The 18,306-nt window shown below is 37.4% G+C and overlaps 1 protein-coding gene across 2 annotated transcripts in view; it reads left to right on the forward strand.

Annotated features, from left to right (window-relative positions):
- Positions 1-8,679: 8,679 nt before the first annotated feature.
- Positions 8,680-18,306, forward strand: part of LOC147845459 (E3 ubiquitin-protein ligase TRIM39-like) — a 29,455-nt gene continuing 19,828 nt past the window's right edge. For both annotated transcript variants that reach the window (XR_015480205.1, XM_087243637.1), the window contains exons 1-3: positions 8,680-10,278; positions 15,577-15,750; positions 17,065-17,160. Coding sequence is in view for 1 of the 2 variants with exons in the window: in XM_087243637.1 (XP_087099763.1) it covers positions 9,958-10,278; positions 15,577-15,750; positions 17,065-17,160 (591 nt within the window). In the remaining variant the exon portion in view is untranslated. The remainder of the gene's footprint in view (positions 10,279-15,576; positions 15,751-17,064; positions 17,161-18,306) is intronic.

An 18,306-nucleotide genomic window follows, 5' to 3' on the forward strand; every position in this document is an offset into this window, starting at 1 on the left:
GTTCCAAAGGTGTAAATCGATGGGAAAAGAAAGCGCTAGGGTGTATTCTGTCGTCCGACGAGGACCGTTGGGACAAAATGGCTCCCACACCTACTTCTGATGCATCCACCTCCACCACAAACTGACGAGACGGGTCTGGAGTTATTAAAATGGGCACTGAAATAAAACGTCTTTTTAATTCAGAAAAGGCTGTCTGTGCCTGGGGGACCACTCAAATCGCTTGTGAATGGAGGTGAGATTCGTCAGAGGCAGAGCAACCTGACTAAAATTGCGAATGAACCGCCTGTAAAAATTGGCAAACCCCAGAAATCGAAGGACCGCCTTGCGACTGTCTGTGGTGGGCCAATCCACAACCGCTATTACTTTGGCAGGATCCATTCGCACTCCCTCGAGCGATAGAACAAACCCCGGGAACGAAACCGACTGTGTATGGAAGTCACGCTTCTATACTTGGCGAAGAGACGATTCTCCAGCAGCCGCTGAAGCACCCACCTGACGTGCTGGACATGTTCCTGTTCATTCTGAAAAAAAAATCTGAATATCATCAAGATAAACAAACACAAAACAATTTACTATGTCCCTGAGCACGTCATTGACGAGTGCTTAGAAGACCGCCGGTGAATTAGAGAGCCCAAAGGGCATAACGAGATATTCAAAATGACCAGTAGGGGTGTTAAAGGCGGTCTTCCATTCATCCTCCTGCCTAATCCGAACTAGGTGGTAGGCATTGCGGAGGTCTAATTTTGTGAAGATGTTTGCTCCCTGCAAGAGTTCAAGGGCTTTATTCTTTACAGTGATGTCATTCAGCCCCCGATAATCTATGCAGGGACGCAAGGACCCATCTTTCTTTTCCACAAAAAGGACGTATAATACCTGCTGCTAGAGAATCATGGATGTACTTCTCCATGGCCTCCCATTCAGGTTTAGACAGAGAGAATAAATGCCACCTAGGTGGAGCAGTGACTGGTAAAAGATCAATAGCACAGTCGTACGGGCGGTGCGGAGGGAGAGATTAAGCCTGGGACTTACTGAACACAGCTCTCATATCATGATAAATACAGGTACGCCAGTCAGGCTCACTTCCTCCTGCAACAAAGAAAGAGAAGAAAGGGGAGAACAAGCAGAGCCAAGACACTGAGACAAACAATAGGAACTCCAAGAGGATACAGAACTAAAAGTCCAGTCAATCTGAGGGTTGTGCTACACTAGCCATGTGTAACCCAAAACTAGGGGAGCAGTGGGAGAGTGAATCAGGAGAAACTGTAACTGCTCCACGTGATTGCCTGAAAGTGTGAGAGTGAGGGGGATAGTGTAGTGGGTAATCACAGCCAGGTGAGAGCCACAAAGTGTTTTGGCTGAAATGGGGCTATCCAAGACGATCATAGAAATACCCAGCTGCTTGGCTAAGTCTAAGTCCATAAAGTCCCCTTCAGCTCCAGAATTGATTAGAGCACACATCTGTTTAATGGAACCCTTAACATTTATCCAGGCTTGGAGAGATGCCTGGCCCCCATCAAACTCACCGTCAAACCGCCCTTAACTGGTTTACGTCGCTCTCTGATAGGGCAAGAAGCCACCTGATGCCCCGCCTCCCCGCAGTAAAGACAGAGACAGTTAAAGATGCGGAATCGATGCTCTGTCACCGACAATCGAGCTCTTCCGATCGGCATCAACTCCTCCTCTGAGAACCTCGACAGTTGTGGCATGAGCACATCAAGCGCCCCGGTGTTCCTGGGTGAAAACTCGTCGACTCCGCCTCTGCGATGACGCGCTCTGAGAGTGATCCGGATGTCGACCCGGGTGGCAAGATCGACTAGTTCGTCGAGAGTGGATGGCAGCTCGAGCGAGAAAATCTTGTCCTTGATGTACTCAGCCAGGCCGTGAAAGAAGTGGTCCCATTGAGCTTTGGCATTCCAATCGCTGCTCGCCGCCAGGGTGCGGAACTCAATGGAATAATCCGCCACCAAGCGATCTGCTTGTTGAAGCGCCATTAGTACTCTCGCCGCTTCTGTCTGCAGCGGGGAGCGGTCAAACACCCTCTTAAATTCATCAGAGAAGGCTTTAAATCAATTACAGCACACATCTTTGTTTTCCCACATACCCGTTCCCCATTTTCTGGCTCGGCCAATCAGGACGGTTATCGTGAAGGCCACCTTGGAAGTCTCTGTTGGAAGTCAAGATGGCTGGGCTTACCAGAGTAAGTCAGGTGACTGGGATTGTATGATTGTGGATTGTGGCTCAGTGGAGGCAAATGCCAAAATATTTAAAATGCACAAAATCTTGATATGTCAAGAATCTAAAATGTATGTATTTTAAAGGGCTCTTATTTAACCCCTTTTACAAACGTAAGATAAGTCTTTGTTGTCTCCAGAATATGTCTGTAATATTTCAGTATACAGTATGAGAATGCCTCCTGCTCACTTATACTAAAATAATTTCATGGTAATGTCCATACAACTTGCTAACATCAGTGATTAAACAGAAATTAAAAGGTCTTCATGCTGCCCTGTCTCCTGCTACTTACAGTTAGTTGCGCCTTGAATGTGTTCCCTACTGAAAAAACCAGCCTAACCTGGTTGGCTGGTTTTAGCTGGTTGGCCAGCCTGGTTTAAGAGGGGTTTTGGCCACTTTGGGAGATGACCAGCTAAAACCAGCTTGACCAGCCTGGTTTAAGCTGGACATAGCTGGTTTTGGTTGGGTTTCCAGCCTGGCTAGGCTGGTCAAGGTGGATTTAGCTGGTCATCTCCCAGCCAAAAAAAAAAAAAAACCTAAAACCAGCCAACCACCCTAGGCAGGTTTTAACAGTTTTTTTCAGTAGGGTTTAAATCATGTAAAAAAACATAGCAGTAGTGATGACTCCACTTAATCTAGTTGATCAATGCAGACTGCAGAATTGATCAAACTTTAACATTTTTAAAGATTAAACCGATATTTTGTTTTTGACGAGTCAAAATTTATGGCTGACACTAAAACACATCCACAATGGATGTAATGTTGACACACAGACAAAAGATTTTTAATAGTCCTTCAATAAAAGTCCTTAATCATGCTTTTACACATTTTGTCACATGTATATATTTGAACTAAATAAAAGTTAACAATTTTTTTTTACCATAAACAAGGTCTATCAGTAACCAATAAATGTTTGTTTGCTGCTATTTAGTGGCTACAACAATACTTTCAAACTAAATGAATCTTGAATCTTGAATGTTTTTAGTGGTTATAAACCTCCAAATCCTTTAGATTTTGTGTATTTGTTTAGAATATGTCACATGTGCTTGAATAACTGTGGTTTTGAGATTTCTTTTGAGTTTACAGGCTGACACCAGGTTAAAAATAACGTCTAAATCAGGTGTGCTCAACCCTGTTCCTTGAGATCTACATTACTGCAAAAAGGTAGTAAGCTCCTACCCTCCTACACCTGAACCAATTAAATAGGACCTGAACACCACGTGATAATTACAGACAGGTGTGTTTGATATGAGTTGCAACTGAAATCTGCAGGAAGGTAGATCTCCATGAACAGGGTTGGTCACCCCTGCTCTAAATGATTGTTATAGGACTGTGCAAATGCAAAAGGTCAACATTTTTAATAAATATGTATCTAGGCCGTTTTTTGCTATACATCAGCATAGCCAGTATTTTAAATGTCTATGGACTGCCTAGACCAGGGATGTCTAGACTTGGTCCTGGAGGGCCTGTGTCCTGCAAAGTTTAGTTCCAACCCCATTCAGACACAGCTGGCCTAGCTAATCAAGCTCTTACTAGGCAGTCTAGAAGCATCCTTGCAGGTGTGGAAGCAAGTTGTAGCTAAAATCTGCAGGACAATGGCCCTCTAGGACTGAGTTTGGATACCCCTGACCTAGATCATAGGTCTCAAACTCAATTTCTGGAGGGCAGCATGTCTGCACAGTTTTTCTCCAACTCTAATCACACTGCACTTTTCTCCCCATAGACTTCCATTCATACGCATGCGAATGTGTCAGACCGGAAACACAAGCTTGTGCGTCAAGTTTCACAGTTCGCTCTATGGAAAGTTCAAGCTTGGTGAACTCTGACCTGCAAAATTGCATCACATAATTTTGTGAGACCAATCAAAGATTAAAACATGACCTCTCTGAACAGAAATTTAAAACATGGACCAATCGCTCGCTTTTTTTAATGTCTAATCATCTTGTTTAATCCTGCCCCTTTTCAAAGTTTCGTACAACAGAATTTCGCTCACCCACATTCTAGTGTGACCGCAGCTTAATCGAGGTGTTTAAAAAGACTCTTGAACACATAGATTAATTGCACCACTTAGTGGGCATGTTTGACTGCAGGGAAGAGGGGAGAAGGATGACCTGGGGTCCGTTCTTCGTGTGTGGATTACTCAATTAGCTGGATTTGGTTATTGACGATTTGACATGATCCAGGATCGTTTCGTTCTTCAAAGCTGATCCGATAGTTGTTGTCATAGCAACAGTTCTGCTAGCTCAAACCTGATTGGAAGCAGGTTCAATTCATATAAACAACATTAGATCGGGTAAGTTCAAGCAAAGATAATAAAGAAAGTATGTTCCGAATACTGATATTTTCTTACAGTAGTAGTTATATACACTTGGGAAAATAGTAAATATATTGTTAACTATATATATAAAGTTATAGTTATTAATAAAATAAATAAAGTTATATATATTAATAAAACATGCAATCTGCACCCTCGAAATGAAAGTACAAAGACTGCCACCTGGTGGTGCAAAGAGAAAAACTTATTGATATGAACTTTTTAGATCGCTTTAGTACAAATTGTGTATATTTCAAAAGTTCACACTTAGCTGATGATTGATTATAAGCAAGTTTGGCATGCTGTCCCGGGAGAGAGCCCTGAGCTCAAAGGTTCTTGAGCCCTGGGCTTCCTCCCGTTTGGAGGAAGAGAGGGGAGCCTCGAGCTCAGGTAGATCTCGACAACTCCCCCTTGATAAGAGCTGATGACTAAAAATTGAATGCTATTACAAGATATGCTGCGTTATAAAATTACCTGAATTGCAAATTTAGATTTATCAATTTACTTGTTGTGCATGTTTTTGGAATGTGGGAGGAAACCGGAGAACCCGGGGAAAACCCACGCAAGCATGGGTAGAACATGCAAACTACACACAGAAACGACCACCGGCCTGTTGAAGGACTAGAACCGGTGACGTTCTTGCTGTGAAGCGACAGTGCTAGTCACTGGGCCACCGTGCTGCCCTATGGCGGGAAAGGTGAAGAGGTAGGGGTGGAAGGGGGGATTCTTCAAATCGAAGATGACTGTAGTGAAAAAACCCTGGCTCTTTATAGTGGGTTAGGAATGGCCTGATTGGTGGATCATACATGCTAATGCAGAACCAGCTGTGTTCAATCATAATCACGTGCTCCTCTTGAAATTAGTTTATGAATAAACTTCACTAATAGACATGCATGTGCAATATGTGATTTTTTAAAAAAAGAAATACATTTATGCAGTCATAAACATGTTTTTATAGTTAATATGCCAGTGATTATGCTTCACAAAAGTTGCAGACGCCTTTACCAATATCAAAAGGGTTTTGTAAACATCCAGTTATTCCATACAGCGATTAAAAAAACGGCTACTATAATAAAGAAAATCTCTAAATGTGGAACTAAATACACTGATATGCATTGAAATGCATGAATACTCTTGACATATGAAAGTGTAAAGCCTGCAGCTCACCACAAATGCTGAAGGTTATTGCGTGTCATATTACACAAGGCGTTTACTGCTAATTTGATGTAATTTTGCTCACATGGATAATTGAATATTAATCAGATGATGTCATTACACTGCTGTGCCGTCAGCCAATCGTTGCATTGCTGATCATGATTTCGAGGATCGATAGATCTGTCCTTCACATCACACGCAGCGATCTCAGATCAGTTTATCCAGACATTCTAATCTGATTCACGAACTTGTTTGAAGAACCAAATTAGCGAGAGATCAGTTATCAAGATTAAAAGATCCAGGATCTGCCAAATCATATTAGATCATTTAAGCGAGGTACGAAGAACAAACCCCTGGGAACTTTTCCTTATGTCAACTTCTCCAACTCCCAGACTTTTTATTGTTTTATTGCAGGGCACATTTAAGTTTGAGTAAAATCCATCCTTACAGCCACTGTTGTTTACTTTAATGGCTCTCGAAGCAATTGCTTAACATGACTTAAATCATTTCATTAAATTTTCAGATGATCCAACACTCCAAGAATTCCTGTAGCCAGTACTTTCATTATAATTATGAATCGGCTATAGAAAAGTTAACGATCTTATTTGATAATAATTTTTTAACTAAATGTCAAAAGACAAAAGAGACCATTGTGGACTCTTCCACCCCTCAGCCAGGCGATGGAATCCAGTGGCGTGGGTGCTCCAACCCAAGGGCTTTGCCTCACAATTAAAACATTTAACAAAACTGCTAAGCAAACTGACCGCATCAGAAAAATTGTTCATATGGAGATGGATTGGAGAGGCAAACATATTCATTGCAAATCATGGACAGTGTTAAGTTGTTTTATGGTATTTATTTGCTGTGCAAAGAACTGCACAAACTAATCCTTTATTCATGAATATGTATCTGTAAATATCATTAGAACAAAAGTTTTTGGCATCATACTGCCCCCTAGTGTAAAGATCTAGAGCTCTTGTTTCACTACCATCTACAGCAAAGCACACAACATTCATTCATTCATTCATTTTCTTCGGCTTAGTCCCTTTATTCATAAGGGGTCACCACAGTGAAATGAACCGTCAACTTATCCAGTAACTGTATATGTTTTACACAGCAGATGTTCTTCCAGCTTCCAGTACTGACAAACATTAAAAAAAACACTCATTTACACACATACACTCATACACTACGGCCGATCAGTTCACTTCACTTACACTACGGCCAATTCAATTCACTACAGCCGATTCAATTCACTTCTATTCAATTCACAATATGGCTTATTCAATTCCCCTATAGCGCATGTGTTTGGACTTTGGGGAAACTGGAGCACCTGAAGGAAACCCACGCCAACATGGGGAGAACATGCAAACTCCACACAGAAATGCCAACTGACCCAGCCAAGACTCGAAACAGCGACCTTGCTGTGAGGCAACAATGCTAACCACTGAGCCACCATGTCATCATAAGCACATAACATCATAAGTCCTTTCTAAGATCTTATTTAATGAAAGACAAAAAACTGTAGGAATTGGTTGACATTTAATAAAACGTCTCATTGGTGATTTACTGTACTATTTACCAAACCCTCAGACAATGATAATTCATTTACCAAAGGATGACCTGGGAGGGAGTGGAATTTCCCATCCTGAAGTTGTGTCCCAGTCCAATACTGAGCGCTACTACTTTAACTGGTGTGCATCTGCATAATCTGCAGCAATTACAGTATACCGCAAATATCTCCAGCATGAGGAAACAGGTACAATCAGGTATAGTTCACACCTCTTCCCTCAGGCAGATGCAACCGATTTCTTTGCAATGCCCTTAAGAAACACAAGTTGAGTCACGTATTAGACAAACTACTAGTATACTCATAATGAAAAAGCCTAATTGTGGACTTCTTGCACATTTAAAGTTTACTACTGGTACACTCACAGTACCAAATTTGGTCCTATTTAGTCCCAAGCAGTTTTCAAGTAGTAAGCACAAGTATACTACAGCAGGGGTTCCCAAACTTTTCAGGCCGCGACCTCCAAAATGTCAATGCCAGTGAGTCGCGACCCCCAATATCCTCTGAGGTGGTTATAAATACAGAAACCTTGCATGCAATGGCGCACACACACCAATGGACCCAAGTCTATTCTTCTTTAAATTTTTTTAATGTATGAGAGCTGGAAATGGGCCACAAAGTTTAACCAGGTGTTATGAAATCTGCTGCATCTGACGCTATTGCTGTGTCTTTAATACAATATTATTACCCCAGGGGTTGCAATCCAATAAAAGTAGTAACTATAAACTACTATAGTAACTATATATGGTATATACGACTATTTTTTCTCTTCAGAAGGTTATGGATAAAATATGGTAATTCTTATGGTTTAATAAAAATAAATAGATTTTTGGAAACCACCAGACGACCCCCCTTCATTGTCCCGCGACCCCTCGGGGGATCCCGACCCCCACTTTGAGAACCATTGTACTACAGTACTAGTAGTACATGGCTGTTAGTGAACTTCATGTGCTAGTGTACTATATTAAGGCTGTTGCTGTACTACATGAAGGTATACTTAATATTACTTAATATATTGCTTAACTATTAACATATGACTCAATATATTGCTTAACTATTAACATATGACTCAATATATTGCTTAATTATTAACATATGACTTAATATATTATTTAATATTACTGTTAGTGTGCTTAATGACAAGATACTTCTTTTTTGTAAGGTTTAGAACATCTTACAGTAGGCATAATAACACTTTTCCCCTCAGGCCTTACCTGTCTTAAGTTGTAGGCATATCAGTTGCTATTTTGTTTGGCTCATAACCAATGCAGTGTTGTTATTATCTGTATGTTATCTGTAATTTTAAAAAGCCACTAATGTAAATACATAATATTCCCACATATCTGCACACAGTTCTCATCTAGATTTATTTTTACACTTTTATCTATTTTTTCTCAGTCTTGCTTATGTAAATGTCTTTTCTCTCCTCTCATGTCTATTTACAGAAGAACACAGCACATTCCTTGAGTGCTTTACATGAGTAAATCTGTTAAACATTTCCCATGCAGACTTCATTCAGGCTTTCTCTACACTGAAACATATTTGTTATTAACAGTTGCATGTGATTGACAGAGGAAGCCATATTTCTGCTTTTGAATTGCATTATAATACTGTGATATCAGCCCTGACAACTTTAATTAATGATAAAGTGATAAAGTAGCATGTTAATTTAGCTGAAATTCTTTTTGAGTATATACAATAATAATATTGTTATTTAGAGTTATTTTTCTCTCCAAAACAGCACAATTTGTATAATTGCAAATCATTTCCCCCAACAAATACTGCTTTCTTGATTCAACTGAAGTGAAAACATGAGTATTGTGTTACTAAAAATGAATAAACATCTCTGAACACATTTCCATTATTATTAGCTTGGCTCAGGATTTTATTATTTATTTATTCGTTTTCCTTCAGCATAGTCTGTTATTTATCAGGGGTTTGCACAGTGAAATGAACCAACAATTATTCCAGCATGTGGTTCATGAAGCGCACACCCTTATAGCCACAACCCAGTACTGGGAAATGCCCATACACGCTCACATTCACACACACTCATACAGTTCTGTTTACCTAATTCACCCATATAGTGCATGTGTTTGGACTCTAGGTGCCAACTGGCCCAGCTAGAACTCGAACCAGCGGCCTTCTTTCTGTGAGGCCAAAGTGTTAACCACGCAGCCACTGTGCCACCCCGATTTTATTATTGTTGACAAAGAATGAAGCAAAACAGATGAGAACCTGAATCTGGATTTACGTGTCTGATAATGTTGCTCTCGTCTGTGACTTCCTCAATGTTTGGTTGTGAATTAAATTCACAATATGTCATGAGTGTTTTTAATAAATGTTCTTGATGTTTTGTGGGTTCAGAAAGATCAGAGCCAGTTCATTTGAAATGTAATCTGTAAAATATCTCGTCTGACCTGTTTTGACAAACTGAATGTGATCAACAACTTCACCCTGTCATTAAACTCACACACAAGAGACTGATTTCCTTCTCTTGTCAGTAGAGCTTTCACTTTGTCTCGGTCTACAACTGAAGAACATCTAGAAACTCTTTCAAGAAGGATTTTGGAGAAATTTGTTTTAGTTTACAGAACTTTGTAATTTTTGTGGTGATTAAATTGTGAAATCATTGTCTAGAGTCAGAGTGAAGATTTGATCACTAAAACTCTTGACAGCAGTGAAGATGGATTCAGCATCAGCAGAAGATCTTACATGTCCTGTGTGTCAAGAAAACTTCAAGGATCTTTTTGTTTTAACATGTAATCACAGATACTGTACAAAGTGTCTTCGATCATCCTGGATAAACCCAGAAACAAAGAAGTGTCCTTTGTGCAGAAGAAAATCCTCACAAGAGCTTCCTCCAGTTATGTGCATTTTACATAAAGTGAAAGCCCAGCTCTTCTGTGTGGAGGACCAACAGTATGTGTGTTTAACATGTGTTAACTCTGAAGAACACAAAAATCACACATTCAGATCCATCAGAGGATTCATTTCATCATATAAGGTAAGTCAGACATCTTGTTTCATATTTAATGAACAATCAATAGTAATAAACACAGATATTATAACATGTACACATCCAACATTTCTGTCATTTTGTCCAGCTTAATATCAAATATGTAAGGAATAATCATGGCTAGCCTAAACAATTCAAATGCACAATATGGAGGCAAAGAAACACAGACTTCAGTTAGCTTCAGTTCACAGTGAGCCATCTACCAAGCTAGAAGGGAAGTAAGGAATGTTCTCTCAACTTTGGCAAACATTAACAAAAAAAAAAACATTTTAATGTAATATCAAATGAACATTCACAAAAAAAAAAAAAAACAATTAATTCCCAAAACAATGTACAAGAACATTCTAGCAGTGTTTTGAAAATGTTGGTAAGGGACCAGATTAAACAATGTTCTCTTAGAAAACATTTTCACAATGTTTCATAAAACCAAAGTAAGGACATTCCCACAGTCACATTAGAGAAATGTTTTATAAACATCACTGAGATGTGAGATGTGGAATGTTCTTTGAAGAATGTTCTAGCAATAAGACATCTGAACAAAGCTAGCTACATTTTATCTGCAACATTTTAAGATTATTGAAATGGCACCAGATTAAACAATGTTCTCTTAGAAAAGGTTTTCACAATGTTTCATAAAAACCAAAGTAAGAACATTCTCACAGTCACATTGGAGAAATGTTTTAAGAACATGATTTCTTTTCAATAACAAGACAAGGACAAAAAAATTTTAACCTGTACTTATTAAAATATATAAAATGTCATGTTCAAAAACTTATTACAGACACATAAGTAAAACCTTGTGGTTTAAAAAATAGTGGCAGAGCATACAGATTTAAAGTGACAATTGATTAGTATTTCATACAATTAGTAAAACTGTAATTGTAATATGTGTAAGCAAATTATTCTGGTTTTAAATAAACCGGATTTTTAAAATTGTTTTCTTTTTTAGTTTTATTTGTTACACATGTTATACAATCAGCACAAGAATGTAAGAAAATGCAGTGCTTTAAAAAAATTTCACATTGCTACAGTAAAATGAAACATTTTAAATGGTTATAGAGAGTGTTTTGTGTCTGTCATATCGTTACTGTACATTTTGGAAACAAAAAAGAAAACAAACAATGTTATAAACAAACATGTAGAATATTTAGAGAATACTGTCCTGACTTTATGGAAGGCTTACTGGTAACTAGGACAAAATACCTGCTGAAAATGTTAGAGTATAATATTTTAACAATGGTACCATTAAACGGGATTAGAATATTTTAGAGAACATTAACCTGTCTTTTATGAGGATGTTCTGGCAAGTAAAATAAAGCAATACCTTAAAATGTTATAATTATGTTATTGTATAATGTTTCAACAATGTTACCAGGTTTAGAGTGTTTTAGAGAATGTTTACCTATCTTTTAAGAGAATGTCCTGGGAAGTGAAATAAAACAACATGTTAAAACGTTAAGAGTATAATGTTGTAGCAATGTTACTTTAAACGTATTTAGAATGTATTTAGAGAATGTTTTCCTACTATTAAAGAAAACATTCTGGGAACTTAAAGAAAATTATACCCACTAATAACGTTATAAGAATGTTGGAATATAATGTTCTAAACTTATTACCAGTGAATGTGGTTACAATGTGTTAGAAAATGTTTTCCTATCTTTTAAGAGAATGTTCTGGGAGCTAAAACAAAACTACCTGCCGAAAACAGTAATGCAACTTTGCTTGGTAATATTCTCAGATCATGTAGAGAACTAAATATTTCTAGCTGGGTAGACTATCTTGTGTAAATGTCTGTCAGTTAAAGCTTTCACTAATGTTTGCAATACTTGACCATAGGGTTGGGCGATAATTCGATATCGATAATTGTCACAATATAAAATATTTTAATAAAACGATAATCACAGGTCGATAATTGCTCGATAATATTTATGCACTATGCGTAACGTTGCGCAAGCATTTTGCAGACTGCCCTTCCGACTGATGCACGCCGTACAAGTTTACAGCCATACAGTGTTAGTTGCACTTATATGAGTAAGAAAGAAATAAGGTAAAAAAGGTCAGTCACAGACATTGTTGACAAGAAACGTCACTAAACTTCATGAGCTACTTAGTTTTTCCCTATCCGACACAAAACAGAGCAACGTGCACCGCAAACTGCTTAGACGACTCGTGTCATCAAAAGCAGGCAACACCACGACCTGTTTCACCATGTAAAATAAGACCACCTTTATGAAGATGCTAAGAAATACTAGACCTAAACCAGCGCAGCTACCCAGCAGAGTCTCATGTCATCCCTTTCGAAAGCCGTGCCTTACAAGAAAAAAAACCCCGAAAAGACGGACGAAAGATGACAGAGGTCACAATCGCAATCACATCTCAACGAACACTTGATGCTTGCTGTAAACTACAGCATGAATCATTTAAGGGTATTTGTCAAGACAATAATAAGATCTTTTGGTGTCAAGCTTATGTTTCCTTTTTAATAATAAAATGTGTTTTGAAATCTGTAATACCACTATTGTCTCTCATCGACGATAAAAGAACCAGCCTTAATAGGCTATATTTAAAGGACATAATCACAGAGGAAAAATCAGATGCTCAAGACATCATCTTTAAAATGACATATTAAAAATGCAGCAAATATATGACAGACGTTTACAACAGCAACAGCTTTTTTTCCACGGAGCGAAGCATCATCCACCCGCAGTTGTTTAAGGCGAACAGGAACTAAATAAATATAAACATATTTCCTTGAAAATGTATCTTGTTGTAACAAATTTCGTTTTGTATAATGTGTAACTTAATTTTGATGTACATTTTGTTGGTCAGTTATCTACAGCATAAACAACAGAAACGAATAACATCCGAGGTGAAGCGCTTTAACACAAGCCCGCTATATGCTTTAGCGCCAAAACAGTCCATCAAACTATTTTCACGGTTTCATTATAATTCATTAACTAAGCGCAGTCTGGGCAGCATGAACTGGACAGTCTTTTCGCAGCACTAATAGATTTCTTGGGTTACCTCGGAAGAATAAACTTGGATGGAGCTCAGGAGCTCGATGTGTAAATGGAAAGGCTCCCCGGCTGGCTCCCCGCATGTTTTCTATGTGATGCGTGATTTGTAAAATGAGTGCTTAGACCTATTCGTGCTAGTCTGTCCAGGCCCGGATTAAGAACTCAGGGGCCCCTGGGCACATTTTCTTGTAAGGCCCCCTAACTGGCCGCACCCCTATAGTTGAATTTAAAAAATAAGAATAATATAATAATTTTTAAATAAAATGAATCTATAATTAGTTGCCCACATATTTAAATAAATGATATATAGTACATATGTATTTATAGTCTACAAAGATTTAACTTATTTTTCAAAGCATTGAAATACTAATAAAACTATAAATATATATATATATATATATATATATATATATATATATATATATATATATATATATATATATATATAAAAATAAATAAATAAATAAATATATATATATATAAAAATAAATAAATAAATAAATATATATATATATAAAAATAAATAAATAAATAAATATATATACATATATATATATATATATATATATATATATATATATATATATATATATATATATATATATATATGCGCTGCAGTTAGCCTCCTCTGACTGGTTAATGCTATCTCATCATTTAAAGTTACCATAACGTCTTCTTCTGTACCCTCATTCTCCTGATCATAGGTCTGTTTAAAGATGGTGTGTATGAAAAATGCCTTAATAAAGATGCCTCCTCTTTCTCTCGCGTTTGCTAAATCCACTTGTCCACTCATTTTTGATCTATGACAGATATAACATTACAATAAAGTCCGCTCAGTTTAGTGCGGGTTATTACAAAACTGACGTTTCCGCGCTTGACCAATTACAGTATTCTGTTTAGTTAACGAAAAAAGGCAGTTTAAATATAATAATAATATTAATATGTGATCACAATTTTTTTGCTCAGAGGAAATACAGTTGTCTGAGCAATATAGTTTTTGCAGAGAGGGAGACACCTATAAGGCTAAACATTATTAAATACCCACGAGACACTTGTGATTTTATATCACATTTGCATTATTTTAAAAAAATGCTTCCTTCCTGTTAAAAATAAATATATTTCCAATCTGATATGTAATGGGGAGAAAAAAAAAGTAGCACGAGTTCAGCTGATGGTGGATTCGAACCGAGTTTATTATTAATCGCGTCAAAAGATGAAGCTGTGCGCCTTACAAGGTGTGCCACTGCGGCTGTAATAATAATCAGCACTTTACTCATGTTGTCTCTATTAATCAGGCATCGATGGGCGTAAACCCTGAATAGCTTATTCCAACTACATGCGCTATTTGTAATTAGCCAAAAAAGACACTCCGAAATTGTCTTTTTTTTCCCCTCGCAGGGGCCCCTAGTGCGCACGGGCCCCTGGGCCTGTGCCCATAAGGCCCATTGGTTAATCCGGCCCTGAGTCTGTCAGACAAATTTGGTTAAAGCACGCGCGGATATATCAGAGGTGTTATGCAACCTGCAATATGGGATTTCAAGAGAGTGACAGTATAACTAAGGTAAACTGCACACACTTAATGTAATGCGTGGATGCGTCTCAGCGCAAAGCAGAACTAAACTTTTACATGTCCATGCTTAATCAGTCATCGATAAGGCCTATCAATTAAAGCGTTATCGACAATCAATAGATCAAGTAATCATTAGCATCCCTAAATAAAATACGTTAAAGTATATTTCACCCTAAATTCACCATACTTACAATTAAAAGGAGAGTTCATCCAAAACTGAAAATTCTGTGACTATTAACTCACGTTGTTGCAAATCGGGGTTTTTTTTCTGATGTTGAACAATAATATCCAATAACTTGTAGGTAATGTCTTTGGTTGTTGAAAACTTGAACAAGTAAATGCTGAATTAAGATTGTTCTTTTGTTTATTATTTTATTATTTATAAATGCCATGCTGCATTGACAGCATTGGCATGCTGAAAATATTATATAATTAATAGATATAAAGATTTTACATTTATTGTGATAAATATCGATATCGACTGATATGAAAAAAAAACATTGTCATCCTTTTTTTTGCCATACTGCCCAGCTGGGGAAACGATGGCTATGTTTATGGTGTTGTGGCTCTAACATTTTTTTGTATTAAATTCAAACACACAAACAAGAAAACGTGTGTTTATGTATAAAATTGGTGTGTTTTTTTACCTCTTTTGGTTGAGAAATCTTTTTAATAAACTTGTGTTCATCATTCCTGAAGGAGACAAAAGAGAGAAGTTCATCAGAGACAAAGGAGATCTGCAGTTTACATGATGAGAAACTCCAGCTCTTCTGTCAGGAGGATGAACAGCCTGTGTGTGTAGAGTGTGTTTATGCTGAAACACACACCAGTCACACATTTAAATCCGCCAGTGAAGCTGCTTCAACATATAAGGCAAGTCATTTCTTTTGTTTCACGTTTAAAAGCTTATAAATGGTAATAAACTGATATTAAAGCATTTATGCCCCCTACATTGGCATTTTGTCCAATATAAAATAACATTTGTCAAGAATAATCTATGGCTTGATGAAACAATTCAAAGCACAAAATGGAGGCAAAGAAACATTAAATACATATAGATTACCTTGTGTAAATCACTGTTATTTGGCAATATTAATATGTTAATCTTTCAGTGATATCTGTCATAATATTTGACCAGAAGGGGGACAAAGATGGCTATTATCTCCCTCTTATGGTTCTATCATTGACTTTAATTTAAATCAAACACATGCTGAAGATTTTTTTTATTGGTTTAAAGTTTTTTTAAGATAAGTGGTTTTTAACAATTTATATGGGCTGAATTTAAACAAACTAATTAAATTTAGTAATGCTCAACCTGATGTGTTTGTTTAAATGCAGCTTATGTAATTGTATAAACCATTTTTACTCTGCACAGGCTATAAAACGTGGGTGAATTTGACCTCTTTTGGCTGAGAAATCTTGCATTAAAAAAAAACTTGTGTTCATCATCCCTGAAGGAGAAGTGTGAAGTTCACCAGAGTCTGAGGAGATCTGCAGTTTACACAATCTAAAACTCACACTTTACTGTGAGGTAGATAAACAGACATGGAGTCTTCAGATCACAGTTAGCCGTACACTGTAAAACCCCAAAAGTCAATAGAGCTTGATCAGTCCATTTGAGGAAACCTCGAACCATTTAAGTTTAAAAAAAAAAAAACATTTATGAGTCCTGTAAAGCTACTCCATTTGTGTTGAAGTTAATTGAGTGATTAAGTGTTGATTGAGTAAAATCACTGAGGAGCTTTAGATAAAATCAACTGAAATGAAACATTAAATCTCTCAAAATCTCATCAGAGGATCAATAAACAATTCAAAATCAGCATCAGTAGCTTCACATTACAATCTGTTTGACTTTATCTCTGTCAGATTTCTACAAAACACCTTAGCACTGCTGCATGACCATAATATTAATATAATCTGGATCACCAACCTTGTTCCTGAAGGGCTGGAGTCCTGCAGAGTTTAGACATAACCTTGATTAAGGTCTTACTAGGGTAAGTTTGAAACTTCCAGGCAGGTGTGTTGTGGCAAATTGATGCTAAACTCTGCAGGGACATCGGCCCACAGGACCAAAACTGGTGACCCCTGCACTACTGAAGTCAGTGGTAGTTTAATGTTCCTCTTTAACACCATCTCTCTTCTTTTTGCAGTTGGTATTTTATTCTTGTCTTTTATTTTCAATTCCAGAAGAAGCTCAAAACAGAAATAAAGACATTAGAAGAGAAACGAAAACACAAAGAAAACATTAAAGGAGAGTTTGAGGGAACAGCTAAACACATCAAGGTGAGCAAACTGAACATCACAACGTGCATGTTGATGTTAAGTACAGGATAAAGTAAATCCAGAAGGTTTTTATCAGAGAATAAAGCACAACAGGCTTATCTGCACCCCGACACGAAGTCAACTTTGTTATATACGTCTATACCCCGTTATTTGTGGTGTATGTTAAACTGTGCCCCCTAAAAGTACAAGTGGCCCCAGGACAGCCCCCCCCCCCCCTCCCCCCAGCTTAATACAGCATATACTAATCTACATATTATTCATTCACAATATGATGCCAAACAGTCAAAAACAGATAAAAACTACAGTGTGACAGACTAGCAGATACATATGAATATGGATGTAAATAGATGGAATTGAGCGTATTCACTGACAGTCAATGCGGTTCAGGATAATCCTGTGTTATTTAGAGGTTGTTATCTTAGAATATATTTGATTGTTGCAACTCGCCAATCAGAATAGAGTATTCCAGATAACCGTGAAATAATAATGGATATCAGCTACTGTGCTTTAACCCAAACAAAGGCATTTTATTGAATTATAACCTTTGAGAAAAAAATTGTGTAGAGACCTGTTTTTGTGTAGACTCATTTTGTGCAGGCTCATTTTTAAAAACTAATAAACTTTTTTCCAATAATATCTAAAAATGGTCTTAATCAGACACTGAGATAATGAACTTATTTTGAATGTACAGTAGACAGAAAAGTGTCTGAACAGTGAGACCTGCAGTGACCTACTGAGCAAGTGATTGCAGCCGTGTCTTCATGCAGTAAACAGTGCTACTGTTCAGCTTTCACACTAACTGCTCATACGTGTGTGCGTGTGTGTGTATATACACACACACACACACACACACACACACACACACACATATATATATATATATATATATATATATATATATATATATATATATATATATATATATATATATATATATACATACATATTGTCACGAGGTACAGATCACACGGACACAGAGAAGCAATATAAATCCCCGTAGGGTGTTTATTGAGGGAGTGGACCAAAGGATAAGTGTGCTGGGATGTGTAGGGCGGTGAATTCTAGGGATGACTGACGTGAAACTGACGTTTTGACACAGTTTCGAGATCCCAAAGTGCAAGTGTTTCGAAACACTGCACCGAAGCA

Source organism: Danio rerio, chromosome 3, assembly GCF_052040795.2.
Source record: "Danio rerio strain M-AB ecotype USA chromosome 3, GRCz13ab, whole genome shotgun sequence".
Lineage (NCBI taxonomy): Eukaryota > Metazoa > Chordata > Actinopteri > Cypriniformes > Danionidae > Danio > Danio rerio.